Genomic DNA, 27,897 nt, shown 5'->3' with positions numbered 1-27,897 from the left:
GGAAGTTGGTGTCGGGTGGGGGTCGTTAGGAATTAAAATTACAAGCACACTATCATTAAAGAAATACTTCTTCTTTTTTCCTTTTGTGCATAGCTGGTTTTAGCTCTGCTAATTATCATGTGAGCAACAACATATTTTTAATGTCATCCAGGTAGGGTATCAAATAGCCAACACTATCTCCCAAAAACCAAAGTCCAATAGAACAAAAAGGAAAGAGAATTAAGGTACAATTTTACAACCAAAAAATCATCATGTTATTTTGGACATATTAGAATTTTTTTTTTTTTTCTCTTGTTATAAAACAGAAAATGAAAATGACTTTTGGGAATTTCCTTTAATGGGTCTAAATTTGTTATGTGCTGGCAAAAGAAATTCTAATGTGTTTCAAAAGGTTGCTTAAGAATTCTTACTTGTGGATAAAGTCTCATAATGACATTTTTCCAAAAGTTAGGGAGGGCTATTGTAGCAAACAAAGTAACAAAGTACCATATGTTAGGTTTTCTACCATTGCATTGAATTTAGATGGTGAAATTTTTCCACCTACTCCATCATCATGCAAAAATTTGGGATGAATTCAAATCCCTATTGTAGCCTCTCTTTTTTATATGCCTAGTAATTCTCAAGGTCTAGGATTCAAGTATTTTCATATCCGATATATGTTAGTTGTTGAGATGTGTAAGATTGAAATTTAAAACAAATACGAGATCAAATACTTAATTTATGGCTTAAAAGAAAAAAGAACAAAAAAACTTGACACAAATTCAATGGAACTTTCCTCATTTACCATTTCTTGCCTTAATACTAAGGACTTATAAGGGAAGAAGAAATGAAAATGAAACAAATTGAAAGAGATTTTTTACAATATTCTATTCCCTTGTAACATTCGAACATTCATATTTTCACTTACAAAGATTTTCATTCACTCTTGCTTCTCACTTACTTAAAAAAATTAATAATAATAAAATCAAATAAAATCATTTTGATCTCTTTCAATCCATTAATAGTATGGGTCTTCCTTCTCAATGTTCGTATGATCCGTTATTCAACGTTAGATCTTTGTAACAAATAAAATGTCAATAGTATGATAATAAAATAATATATATATTTCATCTCCACACCTTCTATAACCTTTCGAACACTTTAGATAAAATATATTGTTTTTCATTACATTCCATTCTAGTTTTTCATGATCTATCAATTTCATTTCATTTCATTCTTTTAAAACTCTCAAAAATAATAGACAAGAGAAGAAATAGAATAAGAGTGAGGTAAAAAAACAAAACATATACTTTGAAGTAAGTGTTTACAGTTTTATTTAAATACAATAGATTATGTAACAAATTTTCCTTTCAAAGATGTTGCTTGGAAGAGAAGGTGATTATAATGGAGTGAATGTGTGTTTGTGTATAACCATGGATCTCAAAACATGTAATGAGAACATTTTTAAATTAAATATTTGAAAATTTATTTAATCATGAAACCTATCTTCCTCTCGTAACTCTTACTTTTCTTTGTAGAATAATTTTTTATAATTAACTTTTCACTTTTACTTTTTTATAAAAAAATTCTCCCTCTCTCTTAAGTTTAACCCACGAGCCACCATGCTCATACTTTTTTTATGTTACAATAGCAAAAGTACTCATGGGTGACACTGACACACTTGTACACTACAATGATCAAATCTATATACTGTAGTCTATTAAAAAAAACCAGTGATGCTTGGTAAAGCAAGCTCACCTCTCTCTCTCTCTCTCTCTCTCTCATTAAAAACGTAGAGATAGATAGTAAAATAAGATAAGGGAACCAATCATTGGTGAAGAGGTTTAAGAAAATCTCTCTTCATCAATGAAAAATGTTGCTATTACTGCTGACAATATGATTACAAATTGACCAAAATAAAAAGGTGCTTAAAATCACCTTAATTCTGTTCCCCCCAATCACCTCTACCCGATGACTTCTGTTTTGGGTTTATGCCAATTTTTCCACGGGGTTTTATGCAATCACAGATTGGAGTAAGCAAGAACAGCAAAGGCTGTCAGGCATGCATGTGGGGGAGAGAGAGAAGCTAAAGAAGGAGACATGAATGAGTGAGTAATCAGAATGGAACAAAAACCTGGCGTGCAAGGGAAGTGAAGGACGAGTCATAATATTCTTTCCCATTCTTTTTGTCTGAAAACGTGCCTCAAACACAAAGTTGGCTGTGTTAAATTTCAACACCCAAAAGTTTTTAACTTGGTTTTGTTTCACTTCCATAGTTCCATTGCCCCCATAGGCTGTAGAGGTAGAGAGGCCTAGAGGGTAATTGGATTCACTGTTAAACTTACATCTCTTCTTCTTCTTTTTCATTTTTTTTTTTCTTTCAACTTTACTATACTTTAGGGCTTTATAGGCAAGCCCTGATGATCAATGACACGTTAAGAGGACGTGGCTAGGTTCTTTTGGAACACAACAATTGAATGGTGTTGTCGGCTTAGAAATGGAAATTGTAATCCACCTTGGAGACAAAGGATCATAACTTTTGTTGTGACTTGTTGAAGTAATCGATTGTAAGTGATGAATAATTACTTTTGTATAAACCAATCATTTTTGCATCATCACTCACAGTCGATCAAATTAGAATTATGGTACAAAAATTGTTTCCTTAGACTGTGTTTGGAAAAACACGACAATTCGTACAAAAAAGAATATTTGCTTTTATCCATATCGCATGTGATAGGTTCAATCAGTTTCACCACAGACAATGTCTTTGTAAATTTAAAGCCAATTGAATTCTATAAAGCAAGTTATATTGGGCAAAAGAAATTCTATTTATGCTGAATTAGGTCCAAAGAAATTCAAGACTGTTTAATCGAATACACCAGCTGGCCTTTACCATGAATAGAAGAAAACAAAACACACACACACACGCACAAAAGTCCACATCTTTTGGATGCCTTGTTGGTCTTTCGTTTAAAGAAACTTTCATACTTTTGGTTGATTGAAACCTATCGTAAAAATAAGTTTTAAGAAAGTCCCAACTTGATTGGGGTGGAGACTGGAAATGCTATGTCTGTAAAATGAAAATCCACCTAATGGCTAAATAGAAAATTAGAAATACAATTTTGGGCTTAGGACCGCATTTGCTGCTAAGAAGAAATAGTGTGATATATATATATATATATATATAGATGTGTGTGTGTGTGTTACAACTTACAAGTAACTTTCAAATTTCAAATTTTTTCTTCTTCATATACCTTTTTCTTGCAGAAAGGCTAGAGCTCAAGATGTATGCTTTTATGGCTGGTCTTGGAGTAAGGATGCTCCACATCAGCTCACACCCGAAAAGGAAAAAAAGGCTTGTCATGCCCGATCAAAATGAAAAAGTTTATTTTCAAACTAATTTGAAAAAAAAATTTCCAACCTATTATGCTTTGATTGATAAAATTATTTATATGTATTTTAGTCACATGACTTATTTAATAAGTCATTTAACTTGCTTAAATAATATACGTTAGTGGTTTTATGAGTTGCCATAAAATAAGTTAAAGGATATTCCTACAAATCAAAACAATCAAACCAAACAACTATATGCTCCAATAAAGGGAATAGTTACATGGCCATATATGTCAATCTATTGAATCAAATTCACAACTACATCTCTATAATGATTATTCAACACAAAAGCTTATTAATAATTTTTTTCATAAGAGAAAACATGAAAAACAAAATCTTCAAGGACTAAAAATAGAGAGAGATTAAGATATGTCACTCCAATATAATTTTAGGCAAAAAAATAAGTTTGGTTAAAATTTGGGTTAGGATCTAGTTTAGTACTTTAAATATGAAATTCATTTTTAATCCTCAAAACTTGTAATCATATCAAGTTAGTCCTTCTGTAACTTTACGGTTAAAATTCTTGCTTACATGGAAAAAATTCCATAAAGCCACACAAAAGGTTATAATTTTTTAGGATTAAAAAAAAAAAAAAATTTCCAAATTTCAAGGACTAAGAGAACTTGATTAAAATTTTAGGGACCAATAGTATGTTTTCACATAATTTTTAAAACAACTTTTCCATACTCTTTTACCAACTTAATACTAACCTAGTAATCTGCAACACTCAGGTCAGGATCATAGCAAAAAGGACTTGGAGGGAGTGGAATGGGAAATGACATGGATTTGGGCTTTATGGCCTTAAATATGGGCCAACGAGGGAGATCAAGCCGATGGTCCAACCACTTGGGGTTAAGTTGGACTCTCCTTTTTTGCAAGCCCAACAAGATAGCATTTATCGCTGGGCCTTATCCCGTCAGACAATAAGCTCCTTTCAGACCTACTCAGAAGACTAATAAATAGAAGATACAGATATTGATGGTTGATTGAATTCATGGTAAAGACCTGCAACACCAACAGTTTGGAACTTTTATCTTGTTGCAGATTTCAATCAATCCATTACATTCACAACACCTATTTACACCTTTGTGTCCCCTACCGGACAGTTCTGGGAGAGACAGTAAGATTCAAAAGCAGTACAACCATGTGCATGAAAATCACCAAACCATTTACACTAGACCTCCATTTTCTATGATCATTCAAATGTCACAACGAATATACTTTGATTTGGCTTTAGATACTAAATTACTAATACAACAACAACAAAGCTTTAATCCCAAATTTTATGGAATCAACTATGGCCTATCCTCAACAAGATAGTCAAGGTCGGCCGCGTATATTCTTTTCCTCCATTCTATTCTATCCAAAGTCATAGTTTTTGTTACTTCTTTAATTGATATGTCCTTTATAACTACTTCCACTAAGGTTATTTTTTGTCATCCTCTACCTTTTTCCATTTCTTTTACTTGAATCAACTCACTCCTTCTTACCAACGTATTAATTGATCTCCTCTGCACATGACCAAACTATCTCACGTGACTTACCCTCATCTTTTCATCAATAGAGGCTACCCTTATCTTTAAGCAGATTTCCTCATTTCAAATCCTTTGACTTTAGATACTGACCTTTCATGAAATTCCAGCTTCTTGAATTATTCCTCCTGACATGTAATGACCAAGACCTAGGGAAGAATGCAAACAATAATAAGCCCAAAATATATGGATGAAATGGAGATAACAAATAAATTCCAAAGGATAAAGGATTTAATGGACCTGAGTTGGAGTTTGACAAAGAACATCCTGGTATATATCCCATCCATTTTAGGTTCAGATAGTCAACCAGCCAATCTTCCTGGTTTCAAAACACAAGCTTTGCGCAATATATCAGAGCAGCGGCCCTGCCAGAGAAAAATGGCAAAGCCTTTTTCTCAGGAGTCAGGGAAATAACAGGTAATGATCTGAAATGTGAAATCTTAACAGAATATTTTCCCAAATGTTCAATGCCTCTTCATAAACTACAATTTGATCCCTTAAGCTTAAGCTATGAGGAAATGATAATTTAATCATTTAAACAATATTCTAACACCTTAATAAAATGCAAGCTTCGCGAAGCATTTGCAGTGAGTTAGACACTTACAAAAAGAATGGAATTGAGATGGAGCTCACGAGCTAGCTTCTGAAAACCAACCATCAGGTTTTTCTTACAATATGGCTCATGAAAAATTCTCAATACCAACATATCGACTTCCATCAGATCCATCATCTCCTCTCCTCTCCTCTCCCCTCCCCTCTTGCTTGCTAAATTCAGCACTACTTGTTTCTAATTACAAGTATATTGGATATACGAGCTCTGATTGTCTTGTTAACTGAACTAAACATTCATAAATTTGTTCAGATTGAGGGTGTGATTTATCCCGTACAATAAACTCATACACAATGCCGTTCACCTCAATTGAGCTACAACCTGGAGTCTTCTCTACTCCTCTCTCCCCCATCATCTTCCTTACCTTCTTAGCCTCCTCCCACATATTTGCATCCCCATACATATTTGCAAGCAAAACATATATTCCACTGTCACCAGGATCCAACTCAAGAAGCTTCAAAGCTGCCCTTTCTCCCATTGTTACATTTCCATGAATACGACAAGCAAAGAACAATGCACCCCAAAGCACAGCATCTGCCTCCATTGGCATGCATTTAATCAGCTCTTCCGCCTCTTCCAAATGACCAGCTCTACCTAGAAGGTCCACCATGCAGGAGTAGTGTTTGAGCTTGGGGGAAACATTGAATTTGAAGCTCATTTGAGCAAAATATTTACGGCCCTCTTCAACCAAACCTCCATGACAACAAGCAGATAAGACCCCAATAAAGGTGATCTCATCTGGCACCAACCCACTATCAATCATCATCAAGAAGTAAGATAGGGCATCATGTGCATTCCCATGAAGGGCTAAGCCACAAATAACAGCTGTCCAAGTCAGTGAGTTTCTCTGTGGCATCTCTCGGAAAACCTGGAGAGCCTTTGTGATGTTCCCACACTTGGCGTACATGTCAACTAGAGCAGTTCCTAAGGCAACATTTAGAAAAAGATTATGTTTTTCAATGTAACGGTGGATCCATATGCCAACATCAATTGCTCCAAGTTGTGAGCATGCAGATAAGCAGTTAACCATAGTCACCTCATCAGGCTTAATATCACTAGCCTGCATTTCATGAAACAAAGCCAAAGCCTCCTTACTGTGTTTGGCTTGAACATAACCACCAATAATTGCATTCCATGAAATAACACTCTTTTCTGGCTGCTCGTAAAAAAGCTTCCGTGCAATACCCAGAAACCCAAGTTTGGCATATCCCATAATCATCGTAGTCCAAGAAACAATTGTTCTATTCTCCATACCATCAAATATTGCTTGTGCCTCCTCAAGATTTCCACACTTGGCATACATGTCCATAAGAGCATTAGAAAGTGGAATTGTCAACTCCAACCTATTTTCTTCAATATACTGATGAAATTCTCTTCCACAATTCAAATCCCCAAGCTGGGCACACGAAGAAACCACCCCAATCATCGTAACCTCATCAGGCCTCACTCTCTCCACTTCCATTTCTCGATAAATTCCCAATGCCTCACATGCTAACCCACGTCTAACATACCCATTAATCAAAGAATTCCAAGAAACCAAATCTCTCACACAACTTTCATCGAACACCTTTCGTGCCTTGGCCAATTCTCCGCACGAAACCAACATATGAATCACAGCATTGTGCACATACATATACGAATCAAAACCCATCTGCAACACATGCCCAACAATCTCATCCCCCATCAACTTCCACGACAAACCAGCACAAACTTTAAGCAAATAAGTATGAGTATAATTATCCGGCCTCGAAGACCCACCATCCCTCAACATTCTCTTATACAAAACAACCCCTTCTTCCATATTTTCACTCTCAGAGTACCCTCTAATGGCAACATTCCAAGAGAAAACATTTGGGTTATTCGAATTATACAAAATCTGAGAGCAATAGCCAAGGTTCCGCCACTCAGAGATGGCGCAAAAGGCGATAAGCCGGCTCGAGGCGAAGCTGTTTGATGAAAGGCCTGTGAGAGTCATTTGGGCTTGGATTTGCTTCAACTGGGACAAGGATTTGCATCGTTCTAAGAGAGAGAGGAGTGGGTTTGTTTGGACAAGAGTGTGGGTTGTGTTCCAGTTTGTGGGTCTTCTTCTTTCCTTGTGGAGTGAGAGAGAGCGAGTGTGAAGCAAAGAAGAAGAAGAGAGTGAGAGTGGGTTTGGGTTTGGGAATAGACGTAGAGATCTGAGTGCGTGCATTTTCTGTGTTGCATTGTGGTTTTGGCGGGAAACAAGATCGATTTCGTTACTAAAAAGTTTATATTACGTCAAGTGTTATAGATGTAAAGTCGAATATTTTGTTGCAATAAGTCAAAAAAAAATTATTTATTAATTTTATGTGACTGGTTAAGATCTATGGATAATGAAAATAAAATAATGATCTATTAAGGCAATAGGAAGAGAAAAATGTAGTTGAATTAGCTAGAAGCTTTTCATAGCTAAGTATGTGGAGTGGAGCATAGTTTTGTGCCTTTGTGTATGGTTATTTGTTCCCTTAAGGATTTTTTTTTTTAAATTATATTTTCTTGTAAAGTCTTAAAAATTCAAATTCATATTTAAGACATCAGGCTGACCGAAAAATTTATTAAAATTTGTTTTATTGAGCGGAAGAAAGGCAAAAAATATATATACATATTTTGGAAAAAAAAAATTCAATTAAAGTGAATGCAATTGAGATAATTTTAAAGTTTTAAATGAAAGATTTGTTCATAATAATTATGAAGGAAGATACATGCTTTTTTTTTTTTTAAAGTTTTGGCTCAAGGGATGGAGAGAAGATATATTCAAACTAGTGACCTTCTGCTACATGAGGCGTGATTCCAATCAATTATTAATGAGAGAGAGAGAGATTTATCAAACAAAATTAAAATTTTCAAGTTTGGAGTATAATACAATATCAACTCTTGGCCAACATATATAGTTATATACCAGGATCCTGGACTAACCAAAAAAAAAAGGTCATTTCTTTTATTAAATTAATTTGCATATCTTTTATATTTTCTTGCAACCACCAAAAGAGATTTACTTCACAAATCATTCTTCTGACTTTCTGAGCATTAGAAATAGAGGCTTAAATTTTGAAAAACGACCCAATACTTTTTGTAATGGATAGATATCATCCGCTGACTCTGAGGATGAAGTCTTAGGGATTAGTGATTCAAAAAAAAAAAAAAAAAAAGTATTAGGACTTGGTAAACCTTCCATGGAAATTGTTCCTCTCTAATCTGCTTTGTGAATCTCCACATTGTACATGAAACGATGGAACGTAATGTGTTTTTTTGTGTCATTTTGTAGTTAAAACTGTCCCTATCACAATTCACAAAACCTCCAATCTCACTCCTACCAGAGGCTGCATGGTTTAGTTGTAAGATAAAACCATCATCACCTTACTTCCATTTTGTTGAGGATAAAGTTTGGTTAACATGTTTGCATAATTTTAAATATATAATTGTTTCATTACATATTCTTTATGTTCTTAATATGTATATCAAATTTTGTGTTAATCGAATGTTATTTACTATTTGATTCATAAACTTATTTTTTATGCATAATATTAAACTATAAAAAATTGAAATCAAAACATTTAATTGATGGAATAACTATAGATTTTTTATTCTCTAGAAATTTTACAAGCATGGAAGATATTAAAAAAAAAAAATGTAATTCAATAGTAAATTTATCAAAATTCATATTTAATAAATAAATATTAGGTATTGAGAGAAGTTGTAGCCAAATTCTGTAATTTTATTGATAATATCAAAAACCTTAGCAACAAGGTTCAAACAAAGCCAGTTTAAATACCACAGCAAAGCAACTAATTTCAGCTGAATATCTTGTTTATAGCTTTCATCAAACATGCTTTCTATCTCAAGTCTCAGGTAAAAGGAAAGAATGATCCACAACATAGCAAAGCTCTTACAAAATTCTAAAGATGTGGTAAAATTCAAAAGGCGATGCTTAAAATTGCTTATGAATCAATAATCCAACAAAGTGAAATTGCAACTGCTCTGATAATCGAAGATTATGGGAGAACAAAAATCCTTCAAGAAAGGAAACAATTTTTTTTCGTAGCGAAAGTCCTCTAAACTAAGCTTTTCAATTGAATAAAGAATAAATTCATGAAAGACTGAAATTCAAAAAGATTTTCATCAACATCTATAGTTATATGGGAGTGGAGATGTCTCTTTGTTCATCTTAATTAGGCGCCACCTGAACCATACTTCTTACCAAACACGATTAACTGAAGCTTGTCATAACCTGCAAGCACACCAGCACCAGCAATGGCCCGGAGGATATTTGCACCAGCTCCCTTAAAGAGAGATTTGGCACCCTCATTCTTAAGGATTTGAGAGAACGCATCGAGGGAGCTCTTGTACTTGACAGCCTCACCAGATGTCATCATCATTCTTCTCCGGACTGTATCAATTGGATATGAGGCAAGGCCAGCACCATTTGTGATGAGCCAACCAAGAGCAAAGCTAGCAAAGAAACTATCCTGAAATCATCCAGAAGATATATATGAGATGAACTGCTCGATCTCCACAAATCTAACAATTCATAGTAAACTTGAGATAGAAAAACATGATTCATTTATGGTAAAAGAGTTGCGATATTGAACATTGCTTCTCTAAGTCTATTATTGTGCTAATGCATTGCAATTGTAGTCGAGGCACAGAACATAAAGAACTAATCCTAAAAAACACCACAAGCTATTCTTAATTCCAAAATTTATAAACATGTCAATAAGCCTAAATTATCAGTGATGATGTTAATTATGGATATATCCATGCATGCTATGTAAGTAATAAAATCACCAACAGAATCATCACATCATATCACAATTATAAATAAAATGAATCCCCCAACTAACTCACTAACCTGCATCTTTCCAGTCAGGAGCACCGGCTTCAACGAGTCATACATTCCGAAGTATAAACCACGGTACACAATGATGCCAACACAAGAAATGTTGAAGCCACGGTAAAGGCCAGCAATACCATCCGATTGGAGAGTCTTCCTGTAGACATCGACTATGCCATTGAATTGCCTCTCTCCTCCTCCCTTCTTTGCAGCCTTGGCATCATTTGCAAGACGGGTTCGAGCATAATCCAAAGAGTAGACAAAGAGCAGGGAAGAGGCACCGGCAGCACCACCAGAAGCCAAGTTACCTGCAAACCATTTCCAGTAGCCATCCTTGTCTTTCTTGAAGTTGAACAGCCTCTTAAAGTAATCTTTAAAAGCAAAGTTCAAGGCCTGGGGGCGAAATTGAAAACTAACTAAATAAACACACTGCAATAAAGGTTATTGCTGAATTGAAATGCTAGCAACATAAGAAAAGGCAAACCTGTGTGGGGAAATAGCGGATGACATTAGCTGTGTTCCCTCTCCACAATGCTACAACGCCCTCGTCTTTCATTGTTCGCTTGAAACAATCTACAATTCCCTTGTAGGGTTCAGATAGCCGACCAGTCTTGATCATCTCATCCTGGTTCTGGATCAAGAGCTTCACACGCTCAATTGGAGCAGCAGCAGTTTTGGACACAGCAGCAGAAACTCCACCCATAAGAAAATCAATAACAAAGCCAGAAAAGCCTTTCTCTTTTGGGGCTTGGACAAACACAGGTGAGGCAAGCAATGACAAATCCTGTGTAGCTCGGCATGACTGAGTCATGGGATTTTGCAGTCCTGCATTGGAGTAATTTCCATATGCAAAATTTCTCTTGTACAAAGCAGGACTTTGAAAGCGGTTTTGAACATCTTGGGAAACGCTGGAGCTGAGATGGAGCTGGCCAGCAAACTTTTGCATGGCAGTTGGGTGCTGGTGCCGATCAGCCATAGCCATCACTTCTAGCAATTAAAACCTCTGCAACCATTTCAACACATAGAGGTCAGAGAGGACCAATAACTATCCAGAATGATTGAGATAGTTACAGACAAGAAATTGTTTCAATCACTGTACAGATAGATCAATGAAAGATAACATCAAAGTTCTACACACTGAATCTTGTACATCCACCTTGAGGAAAGAGGAGAAGCACCAATTGATAACACAACATGATTGAGTTCTATTTGCCTATACACCAACTTCGTCTATACGAGACTGACCATATGATCTATAACTATAAACGACCATTGATCAAAAAATTTATGAGCCTAAACACCACAAAGATCCAGAAAAAAACTAGGTGACAGTGTGTTCTGAACAGGAAACTGTCCGTAGTCATGATGAATTAGCTCAATGAAAAAATAACATCAAGCTGATTTTTCATTTTGTGCAAGTCTGACATCTTAACTAATCGGAAAAAAAAAACAAAAAAATAATCCAAAATCCAGTTTTATTCGTTCACAATCAATTCAAATGGACAATAACTCCCACCTTGAAAAACAGAATCAAACAGAACTAATCTCAAAAACAATTGCCATACAAGAGTGAGCTCTCTTAGTGACTTCACTACCTGACTGAATCAGTCTACCACTTCTAGTTCTAGCACCAATTCAACACGATCACTTATTCTTATTAGCTTATATGCCTGCTCAATACTTAAGCCAATGAAAATTTAAATATAACAGCATTTCCCTGCTCAGATTTACCACCATAATTCATTTTTAATTAATAAAAAATGCCCATCTAGACCATTTAACAAGTTAAAATGCATGTACCCATCACACCCCAGATCTACATCGTAGAAATTAACGTACATTTAACAATTAATGATTAACCAATTAATATTTTCCAAACAACCCATTAGAAAAGAAAAAGAAAAACCAATCAAAGTTTGAATTTTTTTATCAAAAAAAAAGCATCAATCTCAATTAATCAATTCAAACCCAAATCTAAAATCAAAACAATGAGCCTCAGATTCACATAACAAAAGCAACCATCAATCATACATGGATCTAATCAAAACCAACCTGCAGAAATGATATCCAAAGCCAAAAACCAAAAGCAGGAAGACAAAGAATGAAACAGATCAGAGAAAACCCAGAAGCAAAAAAGGAGAGATCTGAATACCTTTTACTAGTTTACAACCAAAAAAAAAAAACCCTATAACAACAATCTATAACAACCCGAAACTCCAGCTATCCTTAAACACAGCCAACCGTAGATAGTTCACAGAAACACACAAAAACCACTAACACTTTTTTAGACACTAACACATATAGAAAAACCGACCAAGTCAGAGACAAAGAAAGAGAGGGTACCGGTTGGTTTTGCCTTGGTTCTCGGAGAGTGAAAGGAAGAGAGGCAAGTGCAAAAAATGCATGAAGGTTTTGAATGGAAATGTGAGAGAGGGTTTTATATGGCTGTGGCTTATTTTCACGTAGAAAGTTCAAAGTTGTTGTTTTTTTAACGTAGGGAATGTCAAATCTGTGACGTGGTGTTTTGGTTTTGGGAGTTTGGTAACCGTTGATGTGGATTGTGAGAGTGTGAGATCTGACGGTGCTGGATGGATGGGTTGACTTTGAATTTGTCGGTAGTGATGGCTGTTTTGTTTTGTGTTTGTTTCACTTGAAAGTTGAGGAAAATTAGGAAAGTTTGGTATGATACTTAATTTGGAAACCTTTTTTTTTTTTTTTTTCATGATGATTCTGTTTGGTTAGCAATGCCAACTATGATTTGACATTTGAATCCAGATTCTTAGCAAAGCCTTGGCTGTACATGCTTTCCTTTTTGGTTTTTTATTTTTTTATTTTTAACTTTCATAATTAATTGTGTTAGTCCAAATGAGAATTAGGTCTGTTTGGTATGCGAGTTTAAACATATGTTTTTAAACAACAATACACGTATTTTTTACACACTTTTTCACTCACACATATTTTCAAAAAAATTAAAAACTGTTATTTAAACAGACGTACTAAACAGATCCTATTCACTCTTATCAAATGAGTTTCTTTCTCTTATAAGGGATGTGGCCGGGTTCTTTTGTGAAACATATGGTGAGGTTCCGTAAAAGTGAATAATCTTTCTTAACGAAAAATCATGTAGCTCAGGTGAGTGTTTTTAATGGAGAGTTTATTGGACAGTTTTATATGTTGAATATGTATTAAAATGCATTTGTTCTTGTTACTTTATTTTATGTTGATTTTACTATGTTTACTAGAATGCTCAAAATCAAGATAACAAAATACATTGGTTCTGGTTCATCAAACTGGAAACAATTAAAATTGTTGGTGGCTGCCAAATGAAGGATCATAAATCAGATCTCACCCCTAGCTATCAAATAATAAATAAATAAATCAGATCTCACACCTATCAACTAATTTAATTTCTTTCTCTTGTCATCATCTTTGTGTTTGCGTAAAATAATTTGGACTCAATTCTCGTGGCTAGTGAACACAAATGGAGCCAATGTGGCCAAAGGACATCTGCCTCTTTAGGTTTTTTTTTCTTTTTCTTTTTCTTTTTCTTTTTTTTTTATTTTTTATTTTTATGGAAAAAGCATTTTTCTCTTTATGTTTGGAGTGGTTCACAATTCCTACATTCATCTTTGAAACCAACCTGTTTCCTCTTTTAACAAAATTTTGAAGAAAAAGTTGAGGATTACACTATTATTTTCTTAAATTGCATTTATAATAATTGTAATTTCGTTAGATTTAACTGAAAAAATAACATATTTGAAGTATTTGCTAATTTCTCAAACATAGAGTGGGAAATCAGTTGGTTCCAAAGATACCCCTTTTCTTTTTCTTTTTTTAAGATAGTGTTGCCTCTTTAGTTAGTTTGTTATTTTAGTTGGTTTGTTATTGAAGAAAAACTTTATATTAAGCCTCTTACTGATTTCATTTAATTATTATTTCTTTGTTACTATTCGAATATTGTATAAATGATTAAATTCTCAATTTTTTTTAACAACTTAAACTTTTAGAACAATCAATAATTTATTTATCATGTAGCAAATTTTAGCCTTTTCCATAATTAGAAGCTAAAAAAATGTCAATACTAAGAGTGCACATTTCCTTATAGACCTAAGGGATAAAGAATTCAGTCTTATTAATCAAGCAAATATTTCTAAGCAATATCAAAGAATCCAGAATAATCCAAATTCCTTGCTGGCTAGGACCTTCAAAGCCAAATACTTTCATAGATCTTCTTTGCAAGACTATAAGCCAAAACCACATCACTCTTGGATTTGGAAAAATATTACAGTGCCATAGTTTGCTTCCTTACATCAAGGCCATTGGTTGATAGGTTCTAGTCACCAAATCCCTCTCACTCACCCAGATTGGTTTCATTGTCCAAACCATTCCCTAAGTGAGAATAATCTTCTTAATGATACTGTGGCTGACCTCATTGTAAGGAAATCATGCAAATTTTGTTGTATATATAGGTATATACATGGATAAGTTGTAATAATAATATTTGAGTTTGGAAACTATGGTTTCATAAAGTGGAAATTCAAGTTCTAAAATTTTCTAAGTGAAAATTCGAAATTCAGCATTTTCGATCGGTCAAAACTTTGGCTCAATCAATCGAAATGGTAAGAAAATAATCCTAGAGTCTCTGGATGACTCGATCGCTGTTCGATTCTCGTTCGACCAATCGAAAAGTGCACTCAATCGATCGAAAATCATGAAACAAGATTTTCTGCAGAATTTTTTGGTGATTGTTTAGAAAGGTTGAAGAGGTTTACAGACTTGTTAATGGTTTTATGAAACATTTCAACTCTTCATACGTGCCTTTTGATGAAATATAATCCTACGTGTATAAATAAAGGCTTATGTTCACTTAAAATAGTAGAACTCCACAAAATAATAAGTTAGAGAGAAACACAAGAAATCCTATGGTCATTCTCCAGAATTGCTATCTATAGAACCAAAAATCTTGGTTGTATCCTACGAACAAATTTACGATAACTCTTTAGTAATAGAAATGTGGGGGGGTGGGGGGGCAAATATTGTCTAAGGAAAACAATATAGTGCTTCCAAGTTATCTATTTTATATTTGTCTTTTGTGTTAACATTTTTCTTCCATTATTACTTTGTGTAATATCCCCAACAAATTCTAATCCCCAAGACTGATGGCAATGCAGATAAGCTCCTATGGAAGCACCCTAATTCAAGAGAATATAAAGCTGATAAAGCCTATTCTCTAATCCACCAACATCTGAACCACACAAATAGGATAAATCAGAGTCCCTTTAATGTTTGCTGATTTGGAAAGTTAAGCTACCTTTGAGAATTCTTACTTTCATCTGGAAAACTTTGCATGATAATCTCCCTGTCTTTGCAAACCTCAATAAAAGAGGTATTCCAGCCTCTAAAAGATGCCTGATGTGTGACGAAGAGGAGGAAACCATAACCCATCTCTTCTTACAATGTCCTTTTGCAAGAGTTGTTTGGCATGGCTCTATTCTCGAGATTAGGACATCTGATCTAAATCACAACACAACAAAACAATGGATTTTAAATTGTATCATCAAAAGCAGATCTATGGAGCAAAACAGAATGTTATCTACAATCTCTATTAACCATTCTATGGTCACTTTGGAATCACAGAAACAACATTCTTCATTAAGGAAAGGTACCTAATCCAATAGAGGTTGTTCTCACTTCTCAATCTCTCATTTGCAGGTACTAGGAAGCCTTCCAACAAACTCAAGAGCAAAAACACAATTCCAGACAGAAACATCCTCAACTCGTTACTAACCAGAACTAGCAGATTCTCATCAAAGTGGCCACATATAGGAATAGGAAATCCAAGAGATGTGACTATGCTTTTGAAGTCATTAACCTGGATGGAGGTATCCTATTCACAGGAGGAGCTAGCAATGGGAGACAAACTCAATGTCTTATAGCCCAGGAAGCTTTGGTGGAGGCAATGATTAAGGCTAAAGATCTAGGATTCAAAAAAATCATAATAATGAGCAATAACATAAGACTAGTTCAGATTTGCAATTACACTAGAAAACCATCATGGCAGGAACAAACTCTCACCTTGGACCTACTTTAGCTGCAGCAACAAGGACTAATCACACATGTCATTTTTGTACCTAAGATAGTGATTTAACGTGTTAGAATTTGTTGTTAGAGCTACTAATTTTCCTATTCACTTTTGCAGACTGATAATAGCTTAATTTTGCATATTTATATCATTATTAGAAAGTATTATCATATTTATTTTGAGTTAATTCATACATTTTATAGTTGGTTTTGGAATAATTTTGAATAATCAATTTTATGCTTAATTGAATTTTAACGCGTAAATTATCTTTTGTAGGATAATGAAATTAAATAAGTGGATTTGTACAAAGAAGAAAGCTAATGGACTTTACTTTTACAAGAGCCATGATGAAGTTAAAGAATATCAACCCAATTAAATTCGAGTCCAATTGGAGCAAGAAATCAAAGGAAATTTGCACCAAATCCAAGTCCAATTCAGATTAGAATTCTAGCCTGTGTACCAGTTAGTATTTGAAGTATAACTTTCAGCTCAGATGTCCAATCGAGATGATTCAATTGGGCTGGAAAGCTAACTTAAAGTGCTACAACTTTGTAGTTTACCAAAAGTCCAAATTCTGAAGTTAAATAGACCGAAAATGTCGGTTAAGTGAAGCCTAAAAACATGGGAATTTCTCCAAACGGGAATTTAATTTGTAATAGGATTTCTTGACCTATTTAAAGGCTCCTTGGGGCGAAATTCAGAGGAGAGCTGCTGTAGAACATAATTTAGGTTTTCTAAAGTTTATTTATAGTTTTTAGAGTTTTATTTTGTGTTATGGCTTACTAGAAACCTTACTAAGGCAAGGGGTGAAACCCAACTGTTTATTGGTATGTACTTAACAATTATTTTATGATTTTAATGCTTATGTTATTATGTTTTTGATTGTTTTACTCATCAAGAAAAGTGTTTAGTTCTGTATAATCTTTTGATTTATCGTAGACTCCAGACACGTTAAATGCTTAGTATTCCCTGTGAACTGATTCACTAGTTTTTTTTTTGCCTAAAATCATTTAATTTCATAAAACTACCTTAAACAATTAATTCTTAAGTTTTTATTGTTAAATTGTCCAACTAAGATCATCCTTCATATGAATTTTAGTTGAGTTATAAAATAAATATTGTTAAGACTACTAATAAATGTGTTGTGTGTGAATCCCTAAACCTTGGCGCCTTAATATATTGTTATTTTCTCTCAATTTAAATTACATTTACTAAACTATTAAAAATTTCTTCAATTAAACTTTATAATTTTAGTTTTACTCTCTTGTGGTTTGCTAATCAATTCCCTTTTTCCTATGGATTCAACCTCAGACTTACCGAGTTATTACTTCACGACAATCCTGCACTTAGGAGTATTATTTAAGTTGCAACAAGTTTTTGGCAACGGTGCGAAGTAATAACTCGGTAAGTCTGAGGTCGAATCCACAAGGAAAAGGGAATTGATTAGCAAACCACAAAAGAATAAAACTAAAATAATAAAGTTTAATTGAAGAGATTTTTGATGGTTTAGTAAAGTTAATTTAAATTGAAAGAAAATAATAATAAATTAAGACCCTAATGTTTAGGGATCCATACACAACACATCTATTAGTAGTCTTAACAATATTTATTTTACAACTCAATTAAAATTCATACGAATGATAATCTTAGTCCGACAATTTAACAATAAAAACTCAAGAATTAATTGTCTAAGGTAGTCTCATGAAATTGATTGATTTTAGGCAAAACGAAACTAGTAAATTCGTTCGCAAGAAATACTAAGCATTGAACATGTCTGGAGTCTATGATAAATCAAAAAATTATATAGAACTAAACACTTTTCTAGATGAGTATATCAATCAAAAACATAATAATATAAGCATTAAAACCATAAAATAATGGTTAAGAACATACCAATAAACAGTTAAGTTTCACCCCTTGCCTTGGAAGGCTTCTAGCAAGCCATAACACAAATAAAACTCTAAAACCTGTAAAGAAATTTTAAGAAAACCTAAATTATGTTCTATGGCAGCTCTCCCCTGAATTTCGCCCTAAAGATCCTTTAAATAAGTCAAGGAATCCTATTACAAGTTGAATTCCCATTTGGAGAAATTCCCAGGTTTTTAGGTTTCAATTAACCGATGTTTTCGGCCCATTTAACTTCAGAATTCGGACTTTTGGTAAACTAAAAAGTTGTAGCCCTTTAAGTTAACTTTCCAGCCCAACTTGAATCATCTCGATTAGACATCTGAGCCGAAAGTTATGCTCCAAATACTAACTGGTGCACAAGCTGAAATTCTAATCCGAATTGGACTTGGATTTGGTGCAAATTTCATTTGATTCCTTGCTCCAATTGAACTCGAATTTAATTGGGTTGGCCTTATTTGACTTCATCATGGCCCTTGTAAAAGTAAAGTCCATTAGCTTTCTTCTTTACACAAATCCACTTAATTAATTTCATTATCCTACAAAAGACAAATTCATGCATTAAAATTCAATTAAGCACAAAATTAATTATTCAGCATTATTCCAAAATCAACTATAAAATGAATAAATTAACTCAAAATAAGTATGATAATGTTTTCTAATAATAATATAAATATGCAAAGTTAAGCTATTATCACAGACTATATCTGAACCCCTTATAAGCCTACTGGCCTATTTTGTAATACTCTTTATGATTAATGCATGTTTTTTATTTGGAATAAAAAATAAAAAATAAAAAAAAGATAAATTCATGTGCAATTGCACGTAGAGTCTTTTTTTTCTTTTTCTTTTTTTTTTTAAAGATCTTTAGTGTAGAAGGGAGATTCATATATTGAATATTTTTGTTAAAAATACCCAAAATATATATATATATTAGTCACATGTGTATTCAACACTGATCTCATCTAAGAGATTTCATTAATTGAATCTTGAAAAGCAGAAAAAATCCTGAAAATGTTTAACGTTTTCAATTCCAATTTCTTCATATATGGTAAATTCTGTTTGATTTCCCATTCAACACAATAATGAATAAAAGGATGGAAATCAGAATCACAGTGAAACACTGACCTGCATTTCTCAATCTAAACATTGCCACGCACAAATAGTCACTGGCACTTTCCATTCTCAAATTTTTTATCAATTCTGCACTACTTCCAACAGCCAGAGTTTTCAAGAAACTAAGGTCCTCTACATATTCCACAGGGCAAATGTGAGAACTACTCTCTATACAATAAATTTGATTAGATGAATCTGTTTGGACTCCTTTGTCAAGTGTATTCAACACTGATTTCATTAAGAGATTTCATTACTTGAATCTTGAAAAGCAAAAAAAAATTTGAAAACATTTAACGTTTTCAATTCCAATTTCTTTCATATATGGTAAATTCTATTTAATTTTCCATTTAAAACAATAATGAATAAAAGGATGGCAAACAAAATCACAGTGAAACACTGACCTGCATTGCTCAATCTAAATATTCCTCCCACAAATTGTTATTGGCGCTTTCCTTTCTCAAAATTTTTTTATCAATTCTGCCCTACTTTCCAACAGCCACAAAGTTTTCATGATATTAAGATCATCTGCATATTTCACAGGGCAAATGTGAGAATTACGCCCTATACTATAAATTTAATTAAATAAATCTGTTTGTCATCAAGAGCCCCCTTTGTGATTTTTTTCAAGAAAAAGGAAAATAATAATAATAAAATATTGGCCTTTGGCTTTTTTCTTTTTCTTTTTTTTTTAAAAGAAAATTGCATTTTAAAACTTGGGAATATCTGCATCCTCAAATCGTGAGCAATGGGGAGTGGGTGTTTTTTAAAATTGCCACTTTTAAAGAAATTTGTTTTTTCGTACTACAGATTTTCACAGCAACAACACTTATCACAGATTTTACCAAACCCTCAATTAAGATTTTAAAAATCACGCTTTCAAAACCAAAAACCAAACGGACACCAATCATGAAGCATTTGGGTAAAAGAAGAATCTTACCAAGTGGTGAAATTAACCTCACATACAGGGGATCTACATCAGACAAATAAACATAATTTAACATATGTTCAAGCAATTTTTTCTTATTTTCTTATTAAGCAAATCATTAAATCATATGGGTACTTAACTGGTTCACTAGAAAAGGTAGCAGTGCATGAATTTTGAATTGCGTACTTTTCCATTTTCCCTTTAATAGCATTTGTTTAACAACGAACAGGTAACTGAGCATGAATCCTGTCATACTTTTGGCAGCTTCTTCACACTAATGTTCTTCTCGATTCACCATCGATGGACAACTTCATGAGCCCAACATTGTAAAAAAGCAAATGAGATGAAGAATTAACAAGCGTCAAAGAAATCGTTTATTATTACTAGTATTTTTTTCAATCATATATAATTAATTGACAATTTATAGAAAAAAAATTAAATGTCAATGATTAAAATTAAAAAGAATCCAAGTAAAATCAAGAGTGGGTTAAGTAAAACAAATACCCGATTGGCTTTTATTTAATGTGTTGCTCATCGATTTCTATGAAGGGGGTTTGAGCAATGTTGCGCCACTCTTTTCCCTTCTTCCTTTGCAATCGTTTCGTCAACAAAGGACAATTCCCGATCTGTATGTGAGTGATGGAGACAGGCAGCCCCTCTTCTGGCATGCGCTTGAGCATAGGGCAGACTACGATACTCAAAAGTTGAAGAGAGGTAAGGTGTTGAAACCCCTTGTTGTCCAACGTTCTCAAATTTCCAAACCCACCGATTAAAAGATGGGTAACAGTTGTGGGCAGTAAATACTCCTCCGGAAAGGACTTCACATCCCAGCAGCAATCAGGATCAACATTTATGAATGATAATATTTTAAGAGATTGCAGTCTTTGCAAGCCCCACTCCATTCTATTGCAAATTAGTTTTTTGCAGTTGCTGATTCCTAAAGAAATTAGATTGGATGGCAGACCACCTTCCGGAAAAGACTCAATTTGTGGACAATTTTTGATATGCAAATTTTGAAGAGACGGGAGAAACGTGTGCATGTTTTCTGGGAGAGCATTGAGACGAGAGCAATTACTGACTTTTAATTCTGAGAGATTGTGGGCCGACAATCCTCCACTGGGAAAAGCTACAAAATTAGGGCAGTTTTTTATTTTCAACTCTAGGAGATCAGTCAGGCGATGTCCCTCCGAAACTGAAAGGGACTCCATGTTGCTACACCCTTTGATTTTGAGATAACGAAGCTTCGGGAAGATGTCTAAGGGAAATGACTTAAAAGAATTAAAGCTATCTTTTATCGTCAGTCGCTCAAGGAAAGAGTAGCAGGGGTACATCGGGAATTCTACTTCCTTACAATTACGGATATCAAGATATTTTAGTGTAGTGGGACTGGATAGACCACCACTAGGAAGAGACTTGAGCACAGGAAAATCATGGATAAATAACGATTCAACACAGTGGTTGTGGTCCATCACTCCCTCTGGCAGTGGCAGAGACTCCAGGTTTTTGAATCCGATTACTGCGAGGTAGTGCAATGCGGGTGGCAATTCTTTCAACAACGCATCATTACAATTCCTTAATTCTAATTCACGAATAGAAGGAGCAGCTGGGAGAGAAGCCTCAAGCTGTTCACATGCTTTAATCTGAAGTTCGGTTAAAGAAGGAAGGTGCTTGGGCAAGCTTCCACTTAGTTTTGGACATTCTTCAAGATAAAGCTCTTGGAGACTTGGAAAAGCTCCTCCTTCATCTTCGCCTTCTCCGTGATAAGGAGACCATTTCTCCCACTTCGACATTTTCTCAAATCTCAATTTTTTCAGTGATTGAAATGGTGTAATAGTAGAAGAACCACTACCATAAAAGTCAGCATCCACGGTAACAACTTCATCAAACCCAAAAACGAAGAGGTCTTGAAGAGAGGGGAGTTGTCCAAGTGATGGCAAACTATGGCAATTTCTACAAGAGTCTAGATGAACAACTGTAATATTTGAAAATGAACTATCTCCAACCCAATTTGGGAAGCTTGTGTCATTGTAATTCTCTATAAAAAGCTTTGTTAAGCTCGTATGAGGCTGCAGATTGTTGAGTACGTCTCTTTCACTTTGAGAAACAATGCCATTGGCAGCATCCCACTCCAATGTTAGCTCCTTAAGGTGCTCCTTATCCTTCAACTTTGCTTCCAAAGCATCAGCTGAGTTTATCACATTCTGGAGATTCGATATTACAATGACTCCCCGAAGATTTGAAAGTTTTCCTAACTCTTCAATTCGGAATCCAATGTCCTTGCCGACAACAAATTTGGTCAAAGTCTGAAGACATTGTAATCGACCCATATGTATTGGCATATTTTTAATGCTAGTTCCACTAATATAAAGATGACGCAAATTAATGAGATTTCTCATATTTTTTGGCAACTTAACTAGAAATTTGCATCCTGATAAATTCAATGTTCGTAAGTTGAGCAACATGCATGTAGACTCAGGCAATCTCTCAATCTTAGTAAAAGAGACGTCTAAATAGCGGAGATGTTTGAAATCTCCAATTGACTCAGGCAACTCTATATTACAATAATGTGAAAGAGAGAGCACACGTAAGAATCTTAGTTTCAATAATAGATCATGTGGTACCTTCTTTGTTAAGTAGAACTCCTCGTCCTCGTCCTCGTCCTCGTCATCTTCTTTCATTTCTAACGAAATGAAGGTGCGTAAATTTTTAGCTTCGCACAAAGCATTAAACTTCTCTGGGGTGTCATATCTGGTTCTTAAGCAGGAAAAATGACGAGTTTTATCTATAATGTTGTTTGTGTTATCCCCTTCCAATCTGAAACAAAATTTGCCAGATACAGATGTAGCTAAATCATGGACTAGGTCATGCATTAGAAAGCACAATTTGCTTCCATTTGATCGTTGTAAAAGTGACCTCGATACTAAATCAAGGAAGTACTTAGCACCTATAACTTCCATTTCTTCATTTGAGTTGTGTTGTTGCAAGAAGCCCTCTCCCATCCACAACTGAACAAGTTCTTCCTTTTTGAATAGATAATCCTTTGGAAAGATCGAACAATATGCAAAACATCGCTTTAAATGTGAGGGTAGGTAATAGTAACTTATTCTTAAAGCTGGAAGAATATTACCCCCATTGTTAGGCAGACTCCAAATTTCGCTTTTCAAAATTTTATTCCATTCCTCTACATCTAATTTAGAGTGCAATAGACAACCGAGTGCTTTTGCTGCCAATGGCAGACCATCACACTTCTTAATGATTTCTTTACCAATTCTTTTTAATTCAGGATATGCGTTAGATTTTCCATTTTCAAAGGCATGATTTGCAAATAATAGCCAACAATCTTCTTCTGATAATTTATTAAGATTAAAAATTTGAATAGGGCGCATGATCAATGCAACACTTTCGTTGCGTGTTGTCACAATAATTCTGCTTCCCGATGTTCCATATTTAAAGGGAATACTCAAGAGAGCCCAATCATCATAATTTTCATTCCACACATCATCAAGAATCAGTAAACATTTCTTTCCCATCAAATAATTCTTCAATTCAGTTTGGATCTTATTGAAGTCCGTGTGATCATGTTTTTGTGGACTGACAGCCTCAAGAATTTTTTTAGTTATCTTAGGAACGTCAAATTCTTCTGAAACACAAACCCATTCTTTAAGGCTGAAATGTTCTATGATTTTTTGGTTGTTGTAGATTTTCCGAGCAAGGGTTGTCTTTCCAACCCCACCCATGCCCACAATGGGAATCACACCAGCTGAGTGGTTGTTGCTTGCTACATCGTTTGAGAGCAGCAAGTTGACTATTGCCTTTTCATCATCATCCCTACCGTAAATTATAGTCTCTGGATCTACCAGAGAGGTTGTGGGCACTCTTTGGGAAGATCTCCCTTCAACACCTTCTCTCAGACCTATAGCATTTATTTGTGAAGCTAGATATTCCAGCTTATCTACGACTTCTTGTATCTTTGATTCTAGTTTTCTCCCAAACTGATCAAATGAAGTAGAGATGAAGTTACGTACCTTACTCGTACAGGTTACAAAAACAGCTTCCACCTGGCACCGCAAAGCTTCAGTAGCGATCTCATCCAAAAGGTCCTCTGCGTGATAGACAGCATCCTTAAGCTCATCAACCCAGTCTTTGACATTTGTGTCTGTGATTTCCCTTTCCTCTGCGTCATTGAGCACTTTGCTGAGGGTAAGACACGATGTCTTCAGCTTTGTCAGTAGTGTATCAGAGACTTTTCTTCCCCGGATGAACTTCACGACCTCCTGAGATGCCAAGTCCAGTAACAGTTTAACGGATTCAGACAGTAATGCTTCTCCTACTATGGTAGCCATGTTTTTCTTTTTTGCAATGGAAAGAAATTGACAAAGTGAGTAACTCAAGGAAACGAAAAGAGATTGGTTTTTGCTTGTGGTGTGAAAGCCTGTGCAGTTCTTAGTTCTTATACCACATTTAATTTATGCTTCAAAATCAAAAGCTTGCTTTTAGATAGCACTTGGAATCTCACACGCCTTTGGCTAGTAGTAGTGGGCATCATTGCCAACAAATTTAGGCCCCGCGGTTGTTTTAATTGTATTTTCTTTTTCAGAAGTTTGCTTCTTTTTCCTTTTTCTAAAGTAAATTCTTTACCTGTAGCACGGTGAACCTTTGCTTCAGGTGCCAACAAATTTAGGCCCCACGGTTGTTTAATTGTATTTTCTTTTTCAAAAGTTTGCTTCTTTATTCCTTTTTCTAAAGTAAATTCTTTACTTGTAGCACGGTGAACCTTAGCTTCGGGTAAAGAATTTACTTAAAGAAGTGGGGACTGAACTCGTTAGGATTCTTTACTTGCATCTACTTTTGCTTCACTAAATAATCCCTACAATTAAAAACCATGATCTTTGCCACATGAAAATATTAACTTTTTAATGAACCAGTATTTCACTATTCACCCAGATTAGTCACTGAGAAATGGAAACTCAGTTACACTCGTGTTCTATAATTGTAGTTATTCAGCTTTAAATTTGTGACATATGCAATGCTACCTAATTATAAACAATAGAATTTTAAATGAACTATCTCGTCCTGGATTAATTTGCAATATCCTTCATCATCCAAAAATCAGTGTATTAAATTAGGGATAGATTATTGCCAAATTAGGATGTTGATTGTAGAATTTTGTGGTTTAGAGTGTACGTTGCAAATGCATTTATAATTTAGGAAAGATAAGTATACACTACTTATTATTTTACATACTAATTTGGATGGCAGATTGGACATTATAAATTATAAATTACTTTCAAATTAGTTGCAAAGGCCTCCACCACTTCCTTTTGCGCATCTATGTAGAAAATCCTCCCTTTATACCAAGAAGGAGACCCTTCATCCATAACTTCTATTGGGACCCTTCATAGCCATAGAGCGTGCTGAAATCATTTGATAGAACAACCCAAGTCTGCCACACATACTGAGAGAACAGAGAGTAAACTCTACGTGATTGAATATTAGCAACACTAACTGAATAATACAATGTGTATAGTTCTCTATATATAGAGCAAGAGATAAACTTAAATCTAATCTAACCAACTAGCAATAATTCCGTAAAGCTTGGAATTAGTTACACTCTATTTACACATGTGATTAATGGGCTCTTAACAGAAAATTTCTAATTACAAAAAAATATCTCAGCAGCTCATCCTTTGAAGAAGATGCTAACACCAAGGCTAAACGATGTCGTATAGCTTGGCTGAAAGAATTCTCTTTAAAATCAAAACGTCACCGTTTGTATTAATGAGATACGGTGCCGTTTTGCTGCTGAGTTAAAATTTGACCGTCAGCTTAAACTAGCCGTTAGGCTCTGATGTTTCTTTTCTTCCATCAGAAAGCACAACATCACGACCTGATTTGAAGTCTAAATATTCAAAGGTTCATTTAAATATTTTCTATGTTCGCTAATCATCTAACACTTCTATTTGAGCTCGTCCACATTCTAGTTTTGGATTTATCTGCAAAACAGAAAAAATACAAATGTTCTTTTCTTGTTGAGGAAATTAAAGATATATTGTGTGAAGTTTTAAAAAGAACTAAATAATATTTATTTGTGCAATTTTGCTTACTTCTTCATAAATCTTCTTTTCTTTACTTCAGCACAAATTTTTTCTTTGGATACTTCATTTCCATTCTTAGTCCTTCTTTTTGTTGTTTCCTATAATTAAAGATGCAATATGTCATTATGTATCACTGATAATATTATAACTTCATAAATAAAGTATAAGTGAAACATTTTTACCTGTAATTGTTCATTTCCTTCAATTTCAAAGACTCTAGTTACCGTAAAGCTTTGGTCGCAAACGAAGAAACTGTATGCATTAAATTTCACTTGGAAGATGTAGGTGTTCCAATAATGCATTGATACTATTTGGAATAATATTGTCACCATCTACATCCTATTATTTAAAAAAGAAAAAAAAAAGACTTTAATTAGCGTAACGTAACAGAATTAATTTAAATAAACAAATAACCTATTTCTTTCATTTTTACCTCTTCTTCCATATTGGAGAGTTTCGTATCAAGAACTTTAAATAACTTCTCTGCTTCCTTGTCAAATACTACAAAATTTGCATGTTCTATTATATCACCAACTTGCATGTCAAGCTTGTATTTTAAATATTATTTTCAATTTACATCAGCATTTATATATATATATATATATTCAAAATTAACCAATAGTAAATACATAGAATTACATACCAATTTTTTGGAAATTCACATGCTTTCATACTTGTGTCACACCATAGTTTTAATTCATGTTTTTTCAACTTGTTAGGACACTCATCATAGGAAACATAAATTGTGTCACATTCTACCAGAAGTGTGATATAAGATCGCCCACTAAAAAACAAAGCAAAGCCATGGGGCGATAGACTAACCACTCATCAATCAATACAAACCACTCAAGCCAAAAAAGTATAAGGTGATCGATGAATATCACTAGACTATGCAACCATAAAGTGGGGTTGCATAGATACTAACCACTCAGACAAAAAAAGTACTAGGAGATCAATGAATATCGCCGGACTACCAATTGAAACCACCTTGAGAACCTCCTTTAGGCATGTTGGCATGCCCATGGCAACCCCATGTGCGTGCTGTCAAGGCCAAGGCGTGGCCAGGTGCACGTTGCCAAGGTCATGGCAGCCCAACGTGATCATGTAGCCTGGGCCATAGCATGCCCGCGTGCATGCTGCCTAAATATCCAAGAGAGGCCAAGTAAATTTGTATACAGCCGGTGTATGCAAATTAAATGCATTGTGGCAGCTCAATTATGCCAAAATGATGGCCTAAGAAGTGTTATGGATCTAATAACCAAATCCTCTGTTGGTCATCAAGGTCACGCAGGTGATATAATCAATATCCCCTTACCGTAATCTCTCTCTCTAAGTCTGATCTTGATCTAAACACCTCCATCTCTCTTCGATATCTCCAATCTAAAAGAATTGAAGCATTCATGCTCCT

At 34.5% G+C, this 27,897-nt stretch overlaps 3 protein-coding genes across 8 annotated transcripts; all 3 read right to left on the bottom strand.

Annotated features, from left to right (window-relative positions):
- Positions 1 to 4,939: 4,939 nt before the first annotated feature.
- On the bottom strand, positions 4,940 to 7,718 carry LOC112010566 (pentatricopeptide repeat-containing protein At2g22410, mitochondrial). Of its 2 annotated transcripts, XM_024042915.2 has the most exons (3): positions 5,509 to 7,718; positions 5,145 to 5,269; positions 4,940 to 5,053 (listed from the first exon to the last, which is right to left on the bottom strand). In XM_024042915.2, exon 1 carries the CDS (start codon positions 7,703 to 7,705, stop codon positions 5,696 to 5,698), a length of 2,010 nt encoding a protein of 669 aa, XP_023898683.2. In that variant the 5' UTR covers positions 7,706 to 7,718; the 3' UTR covers positions 4,940 to 5,053; positions 5,145 to 5,269; positions 5,509 to 5,695. The 2 variants fall into 2 exon arrangements, with proteins under 2 accessions (XP_023898683.2, XP_065618963.1); XM_065762891.1 differs by having other exon boundaries at positions 5,145 to 7,718.
- A 1,517-nt stretch (positions 7,719 to 9,235) lies between these two features.
- Positions 9,236 to 12,781, bottom strand: LOC112010562 (ADP,ATP carrier protein, mitochondrial). 3 transcript variants are annotated; one of them, XM_024042910.2, is made up of 4 exons: positions 12,710 to 12,781; positions 10,851 to 11,369; positions 10,385 to 10,759; positions 9,236 to 10,001 (listed from the first exon to the last, which is right to left on the bottom strand). In XM_024042910.2, the coding sequence occupies exons 2-4, from the start codon at positions 11,346 to 11,348 to the stop codon at positions 9,705 to 9,707; spliced, it is 1,170 nt and encodes a 389-aa protein (XP_023898678.1). In that variant the 5' UTR covers positions 11,349 to 11,369; positions 12,710 to 12,781; the 3' UTR covers positions 9,236 to 9,704. The 3 variants fall into 3 exon arrangements, with proteins under 3 accessions (XP_023898678.1, XP_023898680.1, XP_023898679.1); XM_024042912.2 differs by lacking the exon at positions 12,710 to 12,781 and adding an exon at positions 12,519 to 12,594; XM_024042911.2 differs by lacking the exon at positions 12,710 to 12,781 and adding an exon at positions 12,419 to 12,511.
- A 6,513-nt stretch (positions 12,782 to 19,294) lies between these two features.
- Positions 19,295 to 24,909, bottom strand: LOC112019096 (putative disease resistance RPP13-like protein 1). 3 transcript variants are annotated; one of them, XM_065762887.1, is made up of 5 exons: positions 20,899 to 24,909; positions 20,535 to 20,702; positions 20,407 to 20,439; positions 19,871 to 19,994; positions 19,295 to 19,601 (listed from the first exon to the last, which is right to left on the bottom strand). In XM_065762887.1, the coding sequence occupies exon 1, from the start codon at positions 24,735 to 24,737 to the stop codon at positions 20,910 to 20,912; it is 3,828 nt and encodes a 1,275-aa protein (XP_065618959.1). In that variant the 5' UTR covers positions 24,738 to 24,909; the 3' UTR covers positions 19,295 to 19,601; positions 19,871 to 19,994; positions 20,407 to 20,439; positions 20,535 to 20,702; positions 20,899 to 20,909. The 3 variants fall into 3 exon arrangements, with proteins under 3 accessions (XP_065618959.1, XP_065618960.1, XP_065618961.1); XM_065762888.1 differs by having other exon boundaries at positions 20,581 to 20,702; XM_065762889.1 differs by lacking the exon at positions 20,407 to 20,439.
- Between the last annotated feature and the right edge of the window lie 2,988 nt (positions 24,910 to 27,897).

This window comes from Quercus suber, unplaced genomic scaffold (assembly GCF_002906115.3).
Source record: "Quercus suber isolate HL8 unplaced genomic scaffold, Cork oak 2.0 scaffold_478, whole genome shotgun sequence".
Classification (NCBI taxonomy): Eukaryota; Viridiplantae; Streptophyta; class Magnoliopsida; order Fagales; family Fagaceae; genus Quercus; species Quercus suber.
The sequence above is the reverse complement of the archived record's forward strand: the minus strand, read 5'-3'. Positions and strand labels throughout refer to the sequence as shown.

Coding starts and splice junctions, on each gene's coding strand:
- LOC112019096 (XM_065762887.1), bottom strand. CDS start 24,737: ATGGCTACCATAGTAGGAGAAGCATTACTGTCTGAATCCGTTAAACTG.
- LOC112010562 (XM_024042910.2), bottom strand. CDS start 11,348: ATGGCTATGGCTGATCGGCACCAGCACCCAACTGCCATGCAAAAGTTT. Junction 10,760..10,850: donor TCCGCTATTTCCCCACACAG/GTTTGCCTTTTC, acceptor TTTCGCCCCCAG/GCCTTGAACTTTGCTTTTAA. Junction 10,002..10,384: donor TCCTGACTGGAAAGATGCAG/GTTAGTGAGTTA, acceptor GGATGATTTCAG/GATAGTTTCTTTGCTAGCTT.
- LOC112010566 (XM_065762891.1), bottom strand. CDS start 7,705: ATGCACGCACTCAGATCTCTACGTCTATTCCCAAACCCAAACCCACTC.